The sequence below is a fragment of the Primulina eburnea genome, chromosome 10 (assembly GCF_022965805.1).
Source record: "Primulina eburnea isolate SZY01 chromosome 10, ASM2296580v1, whole genome shotgun sequence".
In the NCBI taxonomy this organism is placed as follows: Eukaryota; Viridiplantae; Streptophyta; class Magnoliopsida; order Lamiales; family Gesneriaceae; genus Primulina; species Primulina eburnea.
Genome location: NC_133110.1, coordinates 35,150,854 through 35,175,297, shown reverse-complemented (window position 1 = coordinate 35,175,297; position 24,444 = coordinate 35,150,854). Strand labels below are relative to the sequence as shown.

General features: G+C 34.4%; 1 protein-coding gene and 1 long non-coding RNA gene across 9 annotated transcripts in view; both read left to right on the top strand.

Annotated features, from left to right (window-relative positions):
* The window catches only part of LOC140803368 (uncharacterized), a 102,331-nt gene that overhangs the window by 22,656 nt on the left and 55,231 nt on the right, over nt 1-24,444 (top strand). The gene's annotated exons all lie outside the window — the stretch shown is intronic.
* On the top strand, nt 2,179-11,948 carry LOC140803619 (uncharacterized). The gene is given in 8 exon segments (XM_073159521.1): nt 2,179-2,626; nt 2,629-2,694; nt 4,849-4,985; nt 5,121-6,013; nt 6,292-6,395; nt 6,474-6,630; nt 7,218-7,633; nt 11,707-11,948. Coding segments are annotated over 8 exon segments (2,463 nt in total).

The window sequence follows — 24,444 nt, the reverse complement described above, 5'->3', positions numbered from 1 at the left end:
TTCTTGGAACCATTTAAATGTTAGTTTGGTATTACCAACCATTTAAAGTGGATGCCTTGATTTATTATATATAAATATATTATAATATTAAATTCTTGGAACCATTTAAGTGTTAGTTTGGTTTTACCAACCATTTAACTTGGATTCCTTGATTTACTATATATAAATATATCATAATAATATTTTCTTGGTACCATTTAAATGTTAGTTTGGTTTTACCAACCATTTAAAGTGGGAACCTTGATTTAGTGTTTACAAATATATATAGCACAATAAATACTTGACCACATTTATAAGTTTTGGTATATATTATATACTTATAAGATAATAATATATAACATAATATAAATATGATTATTTAATATATTGGAACCATTTTATTAAGTGGATTTCAATATTGTTCATTAATGTTAATTTTATTAAAATGCCAAGAGTGGATCCTTTAATCTCAACTACTTAAATTAAAATTTGAACAATTAAAATTTACCCATTAAAGATTCAATTAAAATTAAAAAGAAACAAAAACAAAAACAAAAAGACATTGTAGTGGACTTGTAATTACATTTGCTTCCCTGTGGATACGATATTCGGACTCACCGAATTATACTACTTGTGGACAACCTGCTCTTGGGAGTGCAACAATCAAAGTCGCAACAAGTTTTTGGCGCCGTTGCCGGGGAAGTATAATTTAATTTCAAGTCTATTTAATTTTGTTTATAGTTTATTTTTATTTATTTGAATATTTATTGCTTTTGTGTGTTTTTATTCTTTTGTATTTGCATTTGCATGAGCATTTGGTCACGTACACTTAGTGGTCGAATCATTCGAAATAACCCTTTATTTTTACAAAACATGGCGGAAGAACCCATCCAAGAAAATGAAGATGAAATTCAATCTCAACATGATCATGATAGACGAAGAACACTTAGAGATCACATGAATACTACACGTACTAGTGCACCTTCATGTCTAGTTTTTCCCCCTGATGCATCTCATTTCAATTTTAAGCCGGGTATTATCCAACTTTTACCCAACTTTCATGGCTTAGATTCCGAAAATCCATACATGCATTTACGAGAGTTTGAAGAAGTGTGCAACACATATAATGATCTAAATTGTAGCATGAACAACATTCGCCTTAAGCTTTTTCCTTCTTTAAAAGATAAAGCTAAAACTTGGCTACAAAATCTTAGATCGGGATCCATTCGAACTTGGGATGAATTGCAACAACAATTTTTGAAAAAGTTTTTTCCATCTCATAGAACAAATTCTTTCAAAAGGCAAATCATCACTTTCACTCAAAAACAAGGAGAAACTTTTTATCAGTGTTGGGATAGATACAAAGAATTGCTTAATCTTTGTCCACATCATGGTTTTGAAATTTGGAGAGTTGTTTCTCAATTTTATGAAGGCTTAACACCTAAAGATAGGCAAATGGTTGAATTTATGTGTAATGGAACATTTGAAGATAAAGATCCAAATGAGGCAATTGAGTATCTCGATTCATTAGCTGAAAATGCTCAAAATTGGGACACTATAGGTACTATCGAACCATCAAACAAGATTCAATCTCCTACATCTGGTGGAGGTATGTACACTCTCAAAGATGAACATGATCTTCAAGCTAGATTTACCTCTTTGGCAAGAAAAGTTGAGGCACTTGAATTGAAAAAGAATGGTCAATTAAAATCTGTTCAAGAAATTGCGTGTCACATCTGTGATACAAGTGATCATTTTACAAAAGATTGTCCCACTTTGCCCTCTTTTAAAGAATGTCTCCATGAACAAGCCAATGTTTTGAACAATTTCAAAAGGCCAAATTTTGAACCATTTTCTCAAAATTACAATCCAGGTTGGCGAAACCATCCAAATTTTAGTTGGAGGAATGATAATGCTGCACAATTTCCGCAACCACATTTTCAAAATCAACAAAATTTTCAAAATTATGCACCTCATGTTCCTCCTCCGAAAAGAAATTTGGAAGATACATTGAATTCGTTCATTGCAAAGCAAGAGTCTATCAATACTCAAACTGCTCAAACCATGACAGATTTGAAAGATACTCTTGCTAAATTTGCATCTGCACTTAATGTTCATGAAAAAGGTAAATTTCCTTCACAACCTTTGCCTAATCCCAAGGATCATCATACACAAACTGGAACATCTGCAACTCAACCGATGGATCAGGTAAAATCTGTTATTACCCTTCGAAGTGGTAAGGTTGTGGAAAACTCCATTCTTGAACCTTGTGAAGATGATGATAAATCAACTCCAAAGGGTAAGGAAGTGGAACCCATAACTTGCGAAGAGGAGGTTCAACAGACAGTGTCACCACCATTCCCTCATGCATTGAAAAATACAAAAAAATCAAATTTGAATTCTGATATATATGATATTTTTAAACAAGTAAAAGTTAATATTCCTATATTAGATGCAATAAAACAGGTACCATCATATGCCAAATTTTTGAAAGACTTGTGCACTGTGAAAAGAAAATTGAATGTGAAAAAGAAAGCATTTTTAGCAGAACAAGTAAGTGCAATCATTCAAAATAATAATGCTTTGAAATACAAAGACCCTGGTTGTCCTACTATTTCTTGTATTATTGGAGAACGAAAGATTAAAAAGCCTTGCTTGATCTTGGAGCTAGTGTGAATTTACTTCCATATTCAGTTTATCAAGAACTCAATCTAGGCGAGTTAAAACCTACTTCGGTAACACTTTTACTTGCCGATAGATCTGTTAAAGTGGCAAGAGGTATGGTAGAAGACGTGTTGGTCCAAGTTGATAACTTTGTATATCCTGTCGATTTCATAGTTTTAGATACACAACCTATCGAAGCTTGTAATGCAATTCCTGTAATTTTGGGTCGTCCATTTTTAGCAACTTCTAATGCTCTTATAAATTGCAGGAATGGAATAATGAAGTTGTCATTTGGTAACATGACCTTGGAGCTCAATATTTTTAATCTTTGTAAGCAACCACATGACAAAGGAGACGAAAGTGAAGATGAAAATCTTATTGAAACTCTTGTGGAAGAAAACATTCAAGAAGGGAGTACTCGTGATCAATTAGATATTTGTTCAATTGAAACTGTTAAAGAAAATATTGAATTGATCCTGATGATTTTATCAGGTATCACTCGTTAACAGGATCAGAGAAAGAATTTGATGCAAAATATGAGAACAAAGACGAACCACCAATATTGGAGTTAAAACCCTTGCCAGAAGAATTGAAGTATGCATTTCTTGGAGAAGATGAAACATATCCAGTGGTAATTTCTTCCAAACTAGAAAGTGATCAAGAAGGTAAATTAGTTGATATGCTTAAAAGACATAAAAATGCAATTGGTTGGACACTAAAAGATCTCAAGGGCATTAATACACTAATTTGCACACACAAAATTCACTTAGAAGAAAATGCAAAAACATCTCAACAAACACAAAGGAGATTAAATCCACACATGAAAGATGTTGTGAAAACTGAAGTTCTCAAACTACTTGATGTTGGGATTATCTACCCTATTTCTGATAGTAAGTAGGGTAAGTCCAACACAAGTAGTTCCAAAAAAATCTGGCATCACAGTGATAAAAAATGAAAAAGGTGAATTGTTAACAAGTAGAGTCCCATCTAGTTGGCGGATGTGTATTGACTATAGAAAATTAAATGATGCCACTAGAAAAGATCATTTTCCATTACCATTTTTGGATCAAATTTTAGAAAGAGTAGCTGGTCATCCCTACTACTGTTTTCTTGACGGATATTCAGGCTATTATCAAATTCCCATTGCACTCGAAGATCAAGATAAAACTACATTCACATGTCCTTTTGGAATATTTGCATTTAGAAGGATGCCATTTGGATTATGCAATGCCCCAGCAACATTTCAAAGATGTATGCTAAGCATTTTTTGCGACATGGTTGAAAATTGTTTGGAAATTTTCATGGATGATTTAACTGTCTTTGGGAATACATTTGATAATTGTCTTGAAAATTTGGAAAAAGTTTTAAAAAGATGCGAGGAAAAAGGTCTTATTTTAAATTGGGAAAAATGTCATTACATGATTACTTCTGGAATTATTTTGGGACATGTCGTGTCATCTCATGGAATTGAAGTTGATAAAGCAAAAGTTGATGTCATTGCCAATTTACCCCCTCCAAAAACCATTAAAGAAATTCGCTCATTTTTGGGACATGCTGGATTTTATAGGAGGTTTATAAAGGACTTTAGTTTAATCTCTAAACCCATTTGTAACCTCTTAACAAAAGACACTGCATTTGAGTGGACTCAAGATTGTCAAAATGCTTTTGATAAAATCATTCGACATTTAACATCAGCTCCTATCATGCAACCTCCTGATTGGTCTTTACCATTTGAAATCATGTGCGACGCGAGTGATTATGCAGTCGGTGCAGTACTAGGTCAAAGAAGAAACGGTAAGCCTTATGTGATATATTATGCAAGTAGAACTTTAAACAATGCTCAAATGAATTACTCCACAACTGAAAAATAACTACTTGCTGTAATATTTGCATTAGATAAATTTCGTTCTTATTTGATTGGATCAACGACTATTGTGTTTACTGATCATTCTGCAATTAGATATTTGTTGACGAAACAGGATGCAAAGCCGCGACTGATACGATGGATTTTGTTGCTCCAAGAATTTGACATTGTGATCAAAGATAAAAAAGGAACCGAGAATGTCGTAGCCGATCATTTATCAAGACTAGTAACATGATCATCTTGTGAAATGACACCAATTAATGATAATTTTCCTGATGAACATTTATTTTCAGTTACTACTACACCTTGGTTTGCTAATATAGTAAATTTTCTTGTGACAGGAAAAATGCCACCGCAATGGAGTTCCCAAGATAAGAGAAAATTTTTGAATGAGGTAAAAAACTTTTATTGGGATGATCCGTATCTGTTCAAGTACTGTCCAGATCAAATTTTTCGACGTTGCATACCCGACAATGAGGTAAGTAGTGTCATTAAATTTTGTCATTCAGAAGCATGCAGGAGACATTTTTCTTCAAAGAAAACAGCTGCAAAAATCCTGCAGTGTGGATTTTATTGGCCCACTTTGTTTAAAGACACCCACGAAATCTGCAAGATCTGTGAAAATTGTCAAAAATTGGGTGCAATTTCAAAAAGAAACATGATGCCTTTAAATCCTATCATTGAAATTGAAATCTTTGACTGTTGGGGAATTGATTTTATGGGACCTTTTCCACCGTCGTTTGGATACTTGTATATTTTAGTTGCAGTTGATTATGTTTCCAAATGGATAGAGGCAATTCCATGTCGAACAAATGATCATAAAATCGTCATCAAATTTTTGAAAGAAAATATTTTTAGTAGATTCGGAATTCCTCGAGTTATGATAAGTGATGGGGGAACTCACTTTGTTACTAAACCATTTGCTTCATTAATGAAAAAATATGGTATTACTCACAAAGTAACAACTCCTTATCATCCTCAAACAAATGGACAAGTTGAATTAGCTAATAGGGAGATAAAGCAAATTTTGGAAAAAACTGTTAACTCAACTAGAAAAGATTGGTCTCTGCGACTTAATGATGCACTGTGGGCATATCGAACAGCTTTTAAAACATCATTGAATATGTCTCCCTATAGGTTGGTTTATGGAAAACATTGTCATTTGCCTGTGGAATTGGAACATAAAGCTTATTGGGCGATCAAAACTTTAAATTCAAGCATGGATGATGCCAACAAATTGCGTAAATTGCAACTTAATGAACTTGATGAACTCAGAAATGATGCGTATGAGAATTCAAGGATTTATAAAGCAAAAATCAAATCATTTCATGATAAAACAATTCTTAGAAAATCTTTTGAGATTGGTAAAAAAGTTTTGCTTTATAATTCTCGACTTCACATATTCCCAGGAAAATTACGATCAAGATGGACAGGCCCATATGTTGTAAAGCATGTGTATCCTTATGGAGCTGTGGATATTGAAAATCCTAAAAATGGTGATGTTTTTAAAGTGAATGGACAAAGGCTTAAACCATTTTTGGAAAATGAAATCTTTCAAGAAGAGTTATTTCCCTTTCTGATCCTTAAATTTTTATGTTGATTTTATTTTGTTTGTTTTTATTTCAGGTTTCCTTAATCTTTTTATTTTCCCGGTTAAATGGCGGATAACGGTACTCCGTGACTCTCATAGTCGGTTAAATCAGTTTCCCACAATTGCTGATACAAAAATAAAAAAAAATTATTTCTTTTCTTTTCAAAATGGATGAAATTCTCTCAAAAATTTGTAAATATTTTCCCTCTGTTTCTGAAAATGTTCTAAGAAAAATTTATGCAGGAAGGTGTGAAAGATTGAGATTGCTAATGCAAAAAGGAATTCCAGAAGATATCCGTCTTGTAATTGAAGCTAAGGTCCGATTAGGAGGAGAAGTTCCACAATCATTGCTCATTCGGTATTTGCCTGGATTAGGAAAAAGCACTTATGCGAAAAAACGAAGGGCAAAAAGTTTAGGGGTTTGTCATAAGTGTGCAAGATGGACTTGTGACAAACGATGCAGATCTTTGGGATGTGTTTCCGATAACAGAGAAGATAAAATTGGTTTCATTAAGAATGGGCTGAGTAAGGAGTCTTTGGATAACATCTTATTGACTCTTGAGACGCATTCTAGTGGACATGTGCATATTGAACTTCTCCGTTTATAGAAACAATTTCAAGATGAGCGTCATAGTCTTGGGAATCTGACTAAAAAAGACCCTGTTTGCCAATTTATAAGAAAATTGGATGGGAAGCATATCCTCGACTCATAGAAGGCGTTGAAGCCGTTTCTGGACGTAAAACTAGAGGAAAATTGTGAGCCACAATCACACTACTGTTTATATGCATGTGTGTCATTATTGTTTTTACTATTTATTCTGTTTACAGCTGTGACCCATAGTTTTGTCATGATAACATATTACCCCTATAAAATCTCTCATCTTTCTCTCTATTTTCGCAGAAAAAAAAAGAAAGTAAAAACATGGCTGGATCCTCTGCACAAACATTGAAAAATATTTGTGTATTTTGTAGGTCGAGTCCTGGAAAAAATGAAGTGTTTGTAGAAGCAGCGAATAATCTTGGAAAGATATTGGCTGAGAGAAAAATTCACTTGGTATATGGGGGAGGTAATATTGGGTTAATGGGATCTGTTTCGACATATGCTCATCTTGGAGGTAGTCAGGTTTTGGGTATTATTCCTATAGCTTTAGCTGAAGGAAATATTACAGGTGTTACGATTGGGGAGGAATTAAAAGTTTCTTCTATGTATGAAAGAATCACTCAAATGATTGAAAATTCTGATGCTTTTATCGCACTACCAGGTGATTTTGGTACATTAGAAGAAATTTTTCACACTGTTTCTTGGGCACAACTTAATATCCATAATAAACCTGTGGGCTTGTTGAATATCAATAATTATTATGACAGTTTGTTGACATTTCTTGATAAAGCTGTGGAACAGAATTTCATTTCAGAAAATTCACGACGGATGCTCATCTGTGCTTCGACTGCCGATCAATTAATTGATGATTTGGAAGCTTTTGTTCATAAGCCTGATCCGATGATAACAAAGATCAATTGGTCGCAATCAAGCAGTAAGAAAAGGAAGTTGGATCATTGATTCAAAAGTCGTGGATTGGTTTGCATTTGTTTCAGTTTGTTATCTTCAATAAAATTCCAGGTGATATCTCTTTCATTATGCACTCTTTATTACTAGTTATTTTGACATTAGGGACAATGTCATATTCTGATTGGGGGGAGAACAAACTTATATAAAAAACATTTAAAAAAATTAAAATTAAAAATATATATTATTTTAAAATAAAATCATGTTTATTGTTTGTATCTTAGTAATTTTTGCAAAAATGTTATACATTACATGTTTGAAAGATTTAAATTAGAATATGCATTAATCTATTTAAGAATGTTTATATTTTTATTTGAAAAAAAAATGTCAATTTTAATATTCTGATCAATATAAAAATATGATTTATGAAATCTTTTTGAGTGATTAACCATTGTGATAAAATCAGGTATTAAAGTATATGGCCCAAGATATACCTTATAAGAGTGCCTAAAATTTTTGAACTCACACATATTTTGTGAGTGAGTGGAGAGGATTGAGAAAACAGCTTGCGAGCCTTTATTGATCATCGGAGAGGCTATCAATTGTTTAGATCTTGAGTTCTTATTTTGAAAAAAAAATTTGATATTTCCTGAAAAAAAAAAAGCGAAGAAAAAAAAAGAAAGAAAGATGTTGAAGATTTATGTAATTTAAGTTATATGCTGCGACCCATTTTTCTCTCATAAAAATACAAATAAAAAAAAAAAGAAAGAGAGAGAGAAATACATTGTACAAATTAAATAAATATGTGGTCAAGAAGCATAAACTTAGTTTGATTCCATGATGTAAAAAAAAAAAATCAGGAAAAAAATATATATAATAAGAACAACTGGATTTTAAATCAATGGATTTCCTATCTTTTGATTAGTTTGGCTCGTTTGTCTGTCTGCATTCTGTAAACCATTTTCCTGAGCATTCATCTGTATTCCAACTCCATGAGAGAAATCGTTGCCATAAATAGAAACATTTATTAACCTGTGAGGATATGGAGTTGAGACTCTTACTAGGAATTTCTGAAGGCCGTGTACACTTAACTACCTGAAATAAGCTTTGAATTGACCATCTCAAATTATTTCATAAATTATAATTATGATGATCTTGATATAACTTTGACAGTTTTCAAATTTAATTTAAACACTTAGATAGTTTTGATTACATTTCTATTTAAATTAATCAATATGTTTTGTATTGCTATTAACGCTTAAATTGCTAGGGACTAGCAATAAGCTGGTTGGGAGGTGTGATAAACATAAAAATTGTACATTAATTAAATGTTTTATAATATAAATATATAGTTTTTGTTTTATTAAATGTTTAAATATTATATGTTTTATAATAAATTGTATAAAATATAAGTTGTCGTGTAATTATAAGTTTTTACTATTTTTACAGGTTCGATAAAACAAGAATAAACTTGGCATTGCAAATGGGATTAAGATGATTCTTGGACCTGTAGAAAGTTGATGTTAATATCTACAATATTGATGGCAAGTATGAGATAAAAATCCTTTCACAATTGGGATCAAATTAAGCAACAATTAAAGTTACCAAAGGAGTGGCAGTTTTACCATGCTCTAGTATTTTGACCATATCTCTCAAATTACTTGGTCAAATATTCTGAAAAAAATACCACAACTAGACAACTCAATTATCCACATGTTTCATTTTATGTGAAGAAGCAAATTCGAAGAAGAAGACCTTCAAAAGTGATGTGTAATATAATATTAATTTCTTGGAACACCAATGAAGACTTTTGTGTAAAAAATAATATTTTATTTGTGGTTGTCTCCCCAAAATTGGCTATAAATAGGGGTGCATTGTAATGTATTGGGATATCCCTCATTCTATGAACAAACCTTTGAGTTCATAATATTTCTCTCTATATTTTTCCTTTATTTCTTCATTTAAATACAATTAGCATGTTAATTTCATATTCAAAGTTTTACACTTTGAATAATGAATAGCTAACTTCCTAAAGTTGAGATGATAAGGTGAAACTCTTGGCATGATAATAAGGTTATTAAAAGGTAAGAATTTATGTTTTATATTATTTAATCATTATTTATTGTTTATGTTATATTTATTTCTTTAAGCATTTTTATACCCTATTTATAAGTGGGAGTTTTGATTTATTGTTGCTATATGTTACACTAAATTCTTGGAACCATTTAAATGTTAGTTTGGTATTACCAACCATTTAAAGTGGATGCCTTGATTTATTATATATAAATATATTATAATATTAAATTCTTGGAACCATTTAAAGTGTTAGTTTGGTTTTACCAACCATTTAACTTGGATTCCTTGATTTACTATATATAAATATATCATAATAATATTTTCTTGGTACCATTTAAATGTTAGTTTGGTTTTACCAACCATTTAAAGTGGGAACCTTGATTTAGTGTTTACAAATATATATAGCACAATAAATACTTGACCACATTTATAAGTTTTGGTATATATTATATACTTATAAGATAATAATATATAACATAATATAAATATGATTATTTAATATATTGGAACCATTTTATTAAGTGGATTTCAATATTGTTCATTAATGTTAATTTTATTAAAATGCCAAGAGTGGATCCTTTAATCTCAACTACTTAAATTAAAATTTGAACAATTAAAATTTACCCATTAAAGATTCAATTAAAATTAAAAAGAAACAAAACAAAACAAAAAGACATTGTAGTGGACTTGTAATTACCTTTGCTTCCCTGTGGATACGATATTCGGACTCACCGAATTATACTACTTGTGGACAACCTGCTCTTGGGAGTGCAACAATCAAAGTCGCAACAGATACAAACATGGGAGGAACCAGAACAGATTTCCAAACTGGTGGAAAATCACACCAGCGTGAACACGGTCAATGAGAAATAAAATCCACTTGCACCAAATACTTTATGGGAAGACTAACTAATACATCTTTATGGGTTTAGGCTTAACCTTGATATACTGGACTTCAAAAGAAGAGAAGATCTCATAGATGATAGGATATTAGCTATAACTCCCTATCAATGATACTAGAACTAAGCCTAAACTTTGGGTTATTATGGATAAGCGAATTTGGAGGACAAAATTCAATTTAAGGGGTGAAGATTGTAACGCCCCGAAAATTCGAAAGCCCACGCGAACCACATGCATACAAGTTATTAAATTCTTTTGTATTTTAATTAAATGTTTTAATTGCATGAATTAATTATGTTGTGCATATTTACATGTTTAAAATATATTTTTCTATATGGTTGCATTAAAATGTATTTTTAAAGGTTATTCGAGTTGCGATCGAGGAACGGAGACCGAAGGCTGAAAAATAGAAAATGTTTTTATTAAATAATTGTTTTTGATAATTTAAAATATGAGTGATGATTTTTATTATTTTTGAAAATATGAGGTTTTGAGGTGAATTTATACGTCGGGACTGTAAATTTTATCGGTGTTGGTTTCTCAACAAAAAATATGAACTTTTTGACAACCCGCTATTAAATTCACAGACTTATTTTTACTAAAACTATTTTAATGTTCTAATTAAATCCTAATTAGGAATAATGGACCTAATTTTTGGCTTAATAGGCATAAAGCCTTGTTAGTGATTAACTAGTATATATTATACAAAAACCCTCCCCAAACCCCACACTTTTACACGCCTCAAAGTCTGAATTCTCACCTCAAAAATTCAAAATACTTCAAATACACGGCACACAACACACCAAAAATTGGAAGAAGAAAATCGAGAAACCCAAGGAGAATTCAAAGCCAAGGTCTTGTCCCGTTCTTCGTCATCTTCAACGATTAATCGTGCGTTAAAATCGCAAAGGCACGTCATGTTCTCCTTTTACTAATCATCAGAACATAGTAATTGTTTATGCATAATTTTTGAGGAAAAACATAGCACACAAGTTGAATTTTCGTAACTACATGCCTATGTGTTCTAAACTTGTGTTTTTTATTCCAAAATTTATGTTCAACATGATCTTAAGGGGCTAGTCATGACTAGGTAATGTTTAAAGGTGGTTTATACATGTTTTAAAGGGTCCTTAGTCACACAACACAGGTTGCACACGTACACAACAGAAAGCTGGAACCAAGTGATCATTAACGTAGATGGTGGGGATTTGGTTGAAGGGAATTTGATGCATGGGGGTAGGTGGCTCGACCAGGTCTGGTTATTGGGTAAGGGTTGGTCTGGGTATGGTCTGGGCGTGGTCCAGGGAGGGTTAGGGTGTGCTGGTCTCGGTGGTGGCTCAGCTGGTAGAGTCCTAGAGCAACTATGAAACTCACGCACACACAACACATGCAATAGGGTCAGTTTCCAGGTGTGATTGTGCGGCTTAGGGGCTGGTTCTTGGGCTTGGGGCTGGTTAGTAGGGTTCATAGATGGGTTGGCTTGGGTTTGGCTCGAGGTGGCTCGGGCGTGGCTAGAGTAAATTAGGAGATGGCTCGGTATGTTTGATAAGGTGTCAAAAACGAATAACAGACGTTTCATTAGCTATTAGACTTGCACCATGAGAATTTGATCCCAATAAAGAAGGATTCATTGAACTATTAGAAATGAGTCTGATGAGATCAGTCAAAATCTTCTTGGGCCTGACTTTGGAAGAATCCAAAGTGTCTGAAACTTTATTTTGGAATTTTTACAAATTGGGCGAATAAAGATTGAACAAATTGATCAAGAAGATTGAAAAGAACTGATCTAAAAATACACAAACTATTGGTTGCCTAACTGAAGATTAGTGCGCATATAAGGCAACTGAACTAAGATAACTGAACTATGTAGTCGACTAGATGATCAGTTTTACTACAATCAGTTGAGGACTATCAGCTAATTCTATCGGCTGTGTCAAATTGATAGTTTGACACGTCATCAGTTAAGAAATGTAACTATCAACCAACAACTGTACACTCCATTCTTATGACTAAGATAACATTTTACATCGTGATGGGGTGCAAATAAAAAAAATGTTTCCTTAGTATAGTTTTTTTTTTTAAATTTTGAAAAATGAGTGGATGTGACATATCTTCGACATATTATCAATGTTTCGATAAACAAAAAAAAAGTTAATCGGAAAGTTTTCATATGCAATTCAATTCTTAGGTTCGAAAAACTATATACTTTTTATAAGTAAATACATATACGACAAATCGAATATGTTTCTTACAAATATAAGTAATAAAGTAATGGTATAATAAAGATATGTGAGAGAATGAATTGAAAGATAAAAAATACCATAATTATTTTTAATTTTAATTATGTCACAGCTCATCAAAAACTACTTTCGTAAATGTTGCCATTTTACCTTGTTCGATAGATGTATGTTGTAAAACATATTATATTTTCCTTTGATGTCGAAACGTGCAAAAACCCAATTTGATCCCTATTGTTTAACAAAAACTGAATTTGATCCTTTTCCTTTGGTCGTTCACAAATTAGTCCTTTAACTTTAAAAAAATTTCCCAATCAGGTCCTCCAGGTATATATATATTTTGAAAAAATTACTCAAAATACCTTGGTTTTATTATTCTTAGTAAATAATTATACAGAGACTAGGATTTTTACTTCAAACATATAAAATTATCATTATTTAGTAACTTTTCTTGCTGAGGATGATATTTTCTCAAAATATGGATCGAATATACGCTTGATGAAAGGGGATCGGTTACGGTGACCGGAAGCGCAACGGAAGTTTAAAAAACAAATTTTTGTATCAAAAATTTCGGCCACCCCATTTCTTTGTGCAACAAATACAAAAACACACAAAAATGTCATACATAGGGTGTTTTAGAAATTTACCTATCAATCTTATAGATTGATGTAATGGCTCCAACTTAGTTGTCAAACAACTAAGCTCTTGATAGGAATGGCAATCTACAAGCTTCCTCCTCCTTGAATCTTTCCTTCAAATTAGGCCCACCACCAACTAGGTAGATCCCCTCACATTTTGCACTAGAAAAATGTGAGGATTTTTCAAAGAGAAGATAATGTTTCCTCAACAAATTGAAGAACAAGAAAATGAAGAAAAATGGAGAGAAAGAGAAATGAAGATTTCGGCCATCTCATGTTGGAGGGAAGGAAATGAGTTAATTTTTCTTGTCTTGGTTGTGAGAAAAGCAAAAAGCAAAAGGTGCATGCCTTGCATTATTTTAATAAAAAGTAATCTCTAACCCTTCACCTCCCATGCATGCATATAATATAGTTTTTAATCAAATTAAAAACTTTGGACTAAATTTAATTATCTCAAACACATTTGAGACTAATTAAACATTACTTGAATTTACCCAAGTCCCACTAGTTAAATAATTATTTTAATTGAGCTCTACAAGACTCAATATAATTTAATTAATCCAACACTTGAATTAATTTAATTATTTGGACTCTACTAGGTCCACTAGTGTTTAATTAATTCAACACTTGAATTAATTTATTTAGTCCATAATAATAATGTTTATGAAAATCACAATTTTCAATTACATTATTCTCTTGGCCAAATTTTAATTTAGGAACACTTCCATAAATCAGAATTTATATTTCTCTCATAGAAGTCATACTTCTATTTTTCCTTACACTTATAAACTCATTTATAAGTCGTTCAACACATTGAACTATTTTCTCCTTTATAGAAGTCATACTTCTAATTTTCTTTACGCTTATAAACTCCTTTATAAGCCGTTCAACACATTGAACTATTTTACTTCTCAACGGGATCTAGAAAGCTAGTACTTGTGTGGCCCTCAATGGTTCATTGATACGACTAGCCGTGGGTTCACATCTCCATGTGATTCGGACTAAACATGTCCTTATACGAGCATACCCCAATTGCTCCATTCTTACTTATCAACACCTTGATAACAAGAACGTCAGAACTCAAGTCTGATAGTACCCAACCAATCATGTTAAACGCCTAGCAGCATCGCTTACATGATTCCCTAGGTATCAAATGATAGTGCCTGCAAGAACCATTCAATTATGGTTAGCGTACAGTACGGTCCCTTCAACTCATATATCCCGATCGATTCGACAACCATTGGTTTATCGAGAGTTGTCAATGAATCGATACTATGTGTCATGTTGTAGTTGCATCAATGGTGTAATCCATGAAACCCCTTTCATAATTACAACCATACTCTGGCCAGAGATTTCAACCTACATACACATGATAACACATAGGATATCCATACCCGAAGGTAAGCGGTGAATCCCCGACTACAATGCATCGACTCCTATGTGTTTCGACAGAACACCCAACCTTGCCACCTGATGACCCCATGAGAGTCGGTAAACAAGTCAAAGTGTAATTCTAGCACATAGAGTCTCAATGTTGTCCCGGGTCATAAGGACTAATGGTGTACAACCATAAACCAGGACTTTTCCACTCGATAAGTGAGAACCACTTGGAAAGTCCTTTTATGGAGGGTTGTTCAGTGCACTCTACAAGGAGCACCTATCTGCATGTTCGGACATCACAATGTCCCCTACCAATGAAACATGGTACTCACATCGCAGATACTAGTCTCGAACTCGAGCGGCCTATATCCTTCTTAGTGGCGGCTGAATCGACTAGGAACCGTTTAGAATATACAGTATTACATTTGGAATATTGAAACAAAAAAAAAATCTAACCAAGGTTAGATATCAGGACAACTAGGAACATATCAAATTACCGAGGGAAGAATATGATTAAAAGTAATAAGTTCCTAGAAATAGTCTTGGATTTCTCTAAACTCTCAGGACATCTTAGAGAAATCCAAAAGATTATACAATTATGACAGTCAGCTATACCTTGTACCACATAAAATTACAAAAATCCTTGAAAAACAAGAAAAATTCTTGAGATGTTAAAAGATATTCAATCAAGAATCCAAACTCCAAAACAACAATCAAATTCTTGTTAAAGGACCCCGGAAGGTAGGTTACCACAATCTTTTGGTACTGAACCTTTATTACATCAGAGAGAGAAGGACAAACATTTGAAAAACCTCTAATCGACGACAAAAAAATGGTCAATCTTAGCAAAACTGTCTCAGAAAAGAAAACAATCTGATGATAACTATAGAGAGTATTGGTCTCGATGATCTATAAGATCTTGCAGAGTCTTTTGAAAGCCTCAAGGTCGTAGATATGAAAATAAACACAACTGGAGGTGAAAATTCTATTATTAATAGAATACATTTACAAGAACCACAAAGAGAAAATATGAGATCATATGATACAAACATGGGAAAAACCGGAACATATTTCCAAACTGGTGGAAAATCACACCAGCGGTAACACAGTCAATGAGAAATAAAATCTCCTTGCACCAAATACCCTATGGGAAGACTAACCAATACATCTTTATGGGTTTAGGCTTAACCTTGATGTACTGGACTTCAAAAGTAGAGAAGATCTCATAGATGATAGGATATTGGCTACTAGAATTGCAGCATGAACATTTGATCCCAATAAAGAAAGATTCATTAAACTTTTAGAAATGGGTCTGCTGAGATCTGTCAAAATCTTCTTGGACATGACTTTGGAAGAAACCAAAGAGTCAGTCATATCTGAAGAATCTCTTAGCGAAATAGTCGGGGGAATGACTACCATATTTAAAGCACGGTATATAGGAATAGGCTATTTTAACAGTCAAGATTCAAAGAAGAAAAAGAAATATATCCAAGCTCTGTATAGTTTTGAACTACATGACATAAGTTTAATGGATGAATACATTATGTTATTAACTAAATATAGATGGAATTTAGGAGTCGAAAAAATATAGCAATTCAATTTTTCTTCCAAAAAATACCAAATCCCTGGAGAGAAATTATGATAGTGGAATACATCACTGGAAATTCAGATACTCTGGCAAGAAAAGCCTCTTTCCCCAAAGAAAAGTTGGTAGAATGGTGCCATAAGACAACATTACAAAAGAATTATAAACATTTTAAAGTATCAACGAACGTATTCCTTTATATTGTAAAAAAAATGATCAACCAACAATAATTGGATGTAAGCCAAAAAGGGAAAAAAAAGAAAAAGAGCTTTAGATCTCATCCTTATGCTAGAAGTGGAATAAGTGGAGGAAGTTCTTGGAAAAAAAAGACAATATGGTCTAGACATAAATCTAAATCTGGATAAAAAACGGACCATTAAGAAGTAGGACATCATCTCAAGCATCAAATTCATCTCGAAGTACGAGACGAACACAAACAAAGAAAACTTTTAGAAGAGCTCACACCAAAGCTAATGAAAGCTTTAATTTTATATTTCTTGGACATGTGGAGCAAGATGTCATATTTCGACCAACTGTCCAGAAAATGAAAGGAAAGGAATAAGATGCTTCGAATCCACTCCGGATATTGAAGAAGTGGTTTATTACCAAGATTTGGTTTAGGTATACTAGTTTGAAGATATCCCTTTAGACGAAAGTATATATGAACAAGAAGAAGTCTTAAGTCAAGAAGAATTTGATGGAGAAACTGAATCGGAATCCAAATGAAGATGAAGTGTTCCGACACGAAACACATTTGGGTTTGTCTGAATTCTTTAGCTAGAAAACTATCTCTCATAACATGGTCCAAAGGATAATGATAGAAAATTCTAGCCTACGAAAATTTCAAAGTTTATCTGCAAGACATATAGAAAAGATCTTAGGCAATCTTTGTCTAATAAACAGAAAACATCATCTGATTTATCATGTTTTCAGAAAGGAAATGACAATTCCTACGGAAATTATGGGAAAGCAGATGAATATGCAATTAATTATTTTTGAGTAAACAAAAAAAAAAGTTACATAACCTCAAGCTATAAATTGCACAAATAATTTCATGGATTCATGTTGGAGCAATCCAGATCATGATAAAAGCTACTTTTAAAAAAAAAGAATTGATTCTCGATTGATATATCTATATGCGATAATCGAATGGGTAATCTTAAAAACTCATAACTGAGAAATATCTCATGAATTCTCTGTGCCGGAAAAATTGTAGGATTAATTTATCCAAGAATTTCCTACAACCTGGAATATCGATATTTTAAATGAAGCTTGACGTTGCATCAAAACTTAAAGAAAAGAGGCCGATGAAAGAAGATAATATACCATATTCTATTACCTATTAGATTTCATATGCTATCTCGAACACAAATAATTCATAATTGTTTATTACAAACGAGTTTATAAAATTCCAGAAATAATTGGAAAGTTTCTCAGATAATTTATCTATAGAGATTCGAGTTTATTTTAATACAATAAACAAATATCTAGATCCAAAATAAATCGATTCTACAAAGGAATCAAAGTCTTAGAATGGAACCAAAAGAATATCTTTTTAAGGAGATAGGACACGTCACAACTGGGGAAAAAAACTTATTAAAGAAACCCGAATGGAACCAAAAAGCTTTTCAACAATATAAAATTTTAGATGTCTGGAAGAATGGAAATAATTCGAAATAATATTTGATATTACAAGACAAATGAATCAATTTACTTGAAGCACTATATATTATTTAAAACAGCTATGATAGGAACCTACAAATGATTAATCCATCTTGGTGATTTGGAGTTTATTTCAAAAGAATTCCAGGAAAAGAACTTGATCAATTCGTTCTTGGTTTAGAGTTTTTCTAGGAACATAAACCTTGGAAAAGACTCAAGAATGAAATGGAATTCATGGCGGAAGATAGGAAGTTGAAAATCCAATGACCACGAGTCCATTTTCAATATACCATCTAGTAGGAATGTTATATGAACAATATAAAGTATAATATTTTGCTGTTTATTTTGATTCAGAAGCTGGAATTTGTACAACAAAAAAATGTAGTTTTTACAAAAGAACAATGGAAGAAATACTAAGATTTCTATAAGATATTTCTCTAAAGATATCTTATTCTTATGTAAAAAGATTAAGATGATAGATATTTTAATCGGAGGACCAGGACAAACACCTTGGTACTAGGTGAAAACACAACCGATTTACTTTCATGATACAAGAGCAGAAATATTGTTAGGAAACAATTTCCTACAAATGTTTAAATCCAATACACAAGAAAATGAGATTAGAAAATTAGTGTTCACAACACAATATTGTGGGGACCCGGACGCTAATCATGTTCTTAATCGTCATTGGGACTAAATCAATTATGATAATCAGGGTCTAATTTTTTTTTTTTAAAATGCGGAAGGTAATGGAATCAAACTCCTATACATATCAGTATAAAAGTATAAATCTGATCAAATATACAAACATACATACTTAGGTTCAACAACTACTCTCAAGTGTTTAAACCCTATCTCTAGTCCAAGTCCGGAATCACTACTCTAATCTCGATCTGTCTTCACCTCTGTGACCCTGTACCTGTCCCACCTGTTGTCATGCACACATACAAACAAGACAACAGCCGGATAACTCCGGTGAGATATAAATATCCCAGTATAAACAATGTATTAAATTCAATCATATAAAACATATATAATAGCATAAATAAACATCAAAACACGTATCTAGTCTGACTACATGAATCAATGACTCGTGATCTAATCTTATCTTATCTCAAATCTAGAGATCCCAATATAATTTAGACTTTGGTATTCTGTATCGAGTGTCTGAGATAGACGTCGATCTACATCTAAGGCTCTTCGATACACCGTAAGTCTAGAGTCTTATCGGTTCTGAGAAAGACTCGGCGGTTCTGACCTAGCTAGGCCGATCTGCCCTAGACTCGGACTCTGACTCTGTTCTAAGTCAATACATTAATATATCAATCTGATAATCTGCAAATATCAATGCAATAAAATAAAGTATGTGATTTAGGGAAACTCAAGTCAAACCTCACTTGAGTTGTGCAATCCCAACTCAACATTAATTTATACCTTTCTTGCTGTCGATCTGATACAATCGAAGTCTCGATTCAAAGTCTGTCACTGTTCAATCTGGCAATGACAATATCAATATATTCTGTATCAATGTTCTATTCAATAACAATCTGATCATTCTGGATTTAATTCAAAATCAACGATACAACGGTACAAACTCAGTATCCCCGTCAATACCATGTCACCAGATAACAACCCTCTCAATTCATAATTGATACCAACACAATCTGATATCATATCTCAACCAATTAACTTCAGAAAATCACAACAATTCCATAATCAGTCCGTTTCTTAATCTGACTTCGATTCTACGCTGTCTAACATGTCAAGAGCAACATATATGACGTGTATTCAATTCTAACAACCTCATAATTTCAAAACATGTCAAAACGTAATAAACTTACGTCCTGTAGTAGCCTGCGTTGCTAGGAGCACGGTACCGAAGTCGGATTTAAAATCTAACAGACGGATTGATCGAAAAATCGAATTTTAGAATCAAAAGCACTTTTCCCCCGAAGCTTCCGTTTCCTTCTTTTCTGAAGAAGCTTTGCATGTATATATATATATATATATATATATATACCAACGTACATGAAAACGCCAAATGTCACTTCTTCCTTCTGCATGTCTCGCGCATATGCGCGAGACCTACTGGTCTCGATCTCGGAAGCTCGCGCATATGCGCGACATTACTGGCGCATATGCGCGAGGCCTACTGGTACTCAACTGTATAGGCTCGCGCATATGCGCGACATCTTTCGCGCATATGCGCGAGGTCTTCTGCCTTTTTGGCGCATGTGCGTGCATCCGGTCGCGCATGTGCGTCGATGCTAGTGTCCTCGCACATCAATTTTCACACGCGATCTCATTTTGTGTCTCGGTTAGCCCTTTCATAATCGTCTCGATTAAAAATCTATAATCGTAATTTAACACGACATAAAATCTTGGGCATTAAATTTCTCCCCCCCTAAGATACGATTTCGTCCTCGAATCACAGGCATTTCATTCGTATCAACAAGGAGTATATATACAAGACTGTATAAGAAATTTACATCATCGAAACAACTCTGGGAATTCTTGTCTCATATCTGATTCAGTCTCCCAAGTTGCTTCTTCTACACCATGACGAGTCCATTGCACTTTCACAAGTGGAATGGTCTTTGTTCTGAGCTGCTTTTCTTTGCGATCAATAATCTGAATCGGTTTTTCAACATAGCTCAGAGATTCATCAAGCTCGGCCTCGTCTGGTTGTATAGCATGTGAAGTATCAGGAAGGTACTTCCTTAATAATGATACATGAAAGACATCATGTATCCCAGATAATGAAGGCGGTAAAGCGAGTCGATAGGCACGATCTCCTACCTTTTCAAGAATCTCATAAGGCCCAATGTATCTTGGAGACAGTTTTCCTTTCTTGCCAAATCTGACAACTCCTCTGAAAGGTGAAATCTTTAAAAATACTCGGTCTCCAACCTCAAATACCAACGGTCTACGTCGAACATTGGCATATTTGGCCTGTCTGTCTTGCGCTGCCTTCATTTTCTTTCGAATTAGCTTCACTTTTTCTGTCATATCTCTGATCATATCAGGTCCAATCTCAGGCACTTCAGAGATATCATCCCAATATAGAGGGGATCTGCACTTCTTTCCGTACAACGCTTCAAATGGTGCCATCTCAATACTCTTCTGATAGCTATTGTTGTATGAAAACTCACAAAGAGGCAATGCATCTTGCCAATTAGTGCTGAAATCTAGCACTACTGCTCTCAGCATATCCTCCAGTGTCTGGATAGTCCGCTCTGACTGTCCGTCGGTCTGTGGATGATATGCGGTACTCAGATGTAACTTCCTACCGAGAGCTTGCTGCAAACTCTGCCAGAAGTGCGAAGTAAATCGAGGATCACGATCTGATACAAGCGGCACTCCATGCAATCTGACCACTTCTCTGACATAGATCTCTGCCATCTGGTCAAACCTGTACGTCATCTTGTACGGAATAAAACATGCGGATTTGGTCAATCTGTCAATCACGACCCAAATTGCATCACAACCTTTGGAGGAACACGGCAATTGCGTCACAAAGTCCATGGAAATATGATCCCATTTCCATTCAGGAATGGACAAGCTCTGTAATAATCCTCCTGGTTTCTTTCTTTCTGCCTTCACCTGCTGGCAATTCAGACATTTGGAAACAAATTCGGCAATGTCAGTCTTCATTTGTTTCCACCAGAACTGTCCTTTCAAATCGTTATACATCTTTCTGCCACCAGGATGAATACTAAATCGACTGTTGTGCGCTTCTGACAATATCTGTCGTCTCAAATCTGAAACATTCGGCACAACCAGACTATTATTCACATACAAGACGTTATCACGTACCTGATATTCTGATCGATGTCCTGTTCTAACCATCGATACTGATTTCTGTACATTCTGATCACCTCACTGAGCTGCCTTAATTCTCATAATCAGCTCTGGTTCTACTTGCACCGTATAAAGTCTCAACGGTCTATAATCTGTTTCAAATTCTAATCCAGACAAACAGCAGTCTTCTATCAAATTTGAAACACCAATCGTCGATAAGGATAAAGAACATACCTTTCGACTCAGTGCATCCGCTGTTGCATTAGACTTTCCTGGATAGTATTTGATTTCACAATCAAAGTCTTTAAGCAAATCAAGCCACCTTCTCTGTCTCATATTCAATTCGGATTGTGAAAACAGATATTTCAAACTCTTATGATCAGAATATATCTCAAACTTCTCCCCGTACAGATAGTGTCGCCATATCTTTAATGCAAAGACAATGGCTGCAAATTCTAGGTCATGAATTGGATAACGGGTTTCATGTGGTTTAAGCTGTCTTGAGGCATAAGCAATAACATGCCCTCGTTGCATCAGCACACATCCCAACCCTCTGTGAGAAGTGTCGCAATGAACCACAAAATCACCAGTACCGGATGGTATAGTCAACACCGGTGCACTGGTCAACCTCTTCTTCAACTCCAGAAAACTAGTCTCACATTCTTCAGACCAAACAAATGGAGCATTCTTCTGAGTCAGCTGAGTAATTGGTTTAGCTATACTTGAAAAATCTTTAATGAAACGACGGTAATATCCTGCTAAACCCATAAACTGCGAATTTCAGGTACTGATGTCGGTCTTGGCCAAGAAATCACGGCTTCCTACTTTACTGGGATCAACTGATATACCATCTCCAGATATCATATGACCCAGAAATACTACCTGTCTTAGCCAAAACTCACATTTCGACAGTTTAGCATATAATTTCTCAGCCCTTAGAATTCGCAACACAGTTCTTAAATGTTCAGCATGCTCACTCATATTCTTTGAATAAATCAATATATCATCGATGAAAATAATCACAAAGTCATCTAGGTATTTCTGGAATATACGGTTCATTAATCCCATAAACACAGCTGGAGCATTCGTCAAACCAAACGGCATGACAATAAATTCATAGTGTCCATACCTGGTTCTAAATGATGTCTTTGAGATATCAGAATCTCAGACTCTCAGCTGATGATATCCCGATCTTAAATCAATCTTGGAATATACTGAAGAACCCTGCAACTGATCGAATAAATCGTCATTACGAGGCAAAGGATGTTTATTCTTTACCGTTGCCTTGTTCAGTTGCCTATAGTTGATGCAGAGTCTCATCGAACCGTCTTTCTTTCTTACAAATAGTACTGGAGCACCCCAAGGAGACACACTTGGTATGATGTACCCCTTGGCCAGTAAATCTTCCAACTGATCTTTCAATTCTTTTAATTCAACTGGTGCCATTCTGTATGGAGCTCTAGAAATCGATACTGTACCTGGCATCAGTTCAATGCTGAAGTCTATCTCTCTAACTGGAGGTAATCCCGGGATCTCATCTGGGAAGACGTCAGCAAATTCTCGTACCACTGGCAGATCTGCCAATGCTGGACTCGACTTCAGTAAATCTACTGAGTATACAAGGAATCCTTCTGCTCCTTTCTGTAACAATCGAGTCATAGATAATACAGATATTAAAGGTATTCTCGATCTAGAACCCTTACCGTAAAATTTCCACTCTTCAGCCATATCTGGTCTGAATCTCACTATCTTGTGGAAACAATCAACAGTCGCTCTGTACTTGGTTAGCATGTCAATACCGATAATACAATCAAAATCTGACAACCCAAGTACAATGCAATCTAACTCAATCTCATGCTCATCATACTGTAGTACACAATGGTTTACCGAATTTACAGATATCGAACCCGTCCCCAACGGAGAAGAAACAGACACTACAGTAGCTAAATATTCTACAGGCAATGCATGACTTAATGCAAATCGTTCATAAATAAATGTGTGTGAAGCACCGGTATCAATTAATATGTAAGCAGAGTAACCACATAAAGAACAGTTACCTGCAACAACGTCATCTGGTGCTTCCTGGGCCTGCTCATCTGTCAAAGCGAAAACTCTGGCCTGCTGTCTCAGAGGCTGCCCAACTGTCTAGCTTCCTCCTGACCTCTGCTGTGACTGAGCTGGCGCTGGCTGGAATGTATGAACAGCAGCTGATCGTCTCTCAGTCTGTGCTGCTGATCCTGATGACTCGGCCCCCTGAGTTCTCTGCAAACCTTTCTGTGGACACACTTTAGCAAAGTGTCCCGGCTGTTTACAGAAGTTGCAACTACCAGTCACTCCCTGGCATTGCTCAGTAGCATGTCTTCCTCCGCAAGTCTTGCAGTAAACTCCAGTGTAGCTCTGGCTCTGTCTGGAACCACCGGAGCTGGAAGAACTACTCCCCGATTTCTTGAATTGCTTTCCCCTGGCTTTCAAAAATTCTTTCTTTCCTCCACTACTGCTGCCACCCTCAAATCTGGGAGGTGGTTGCTGTGGTCTCGGTGCTGGAGGCACAAATGAAGCC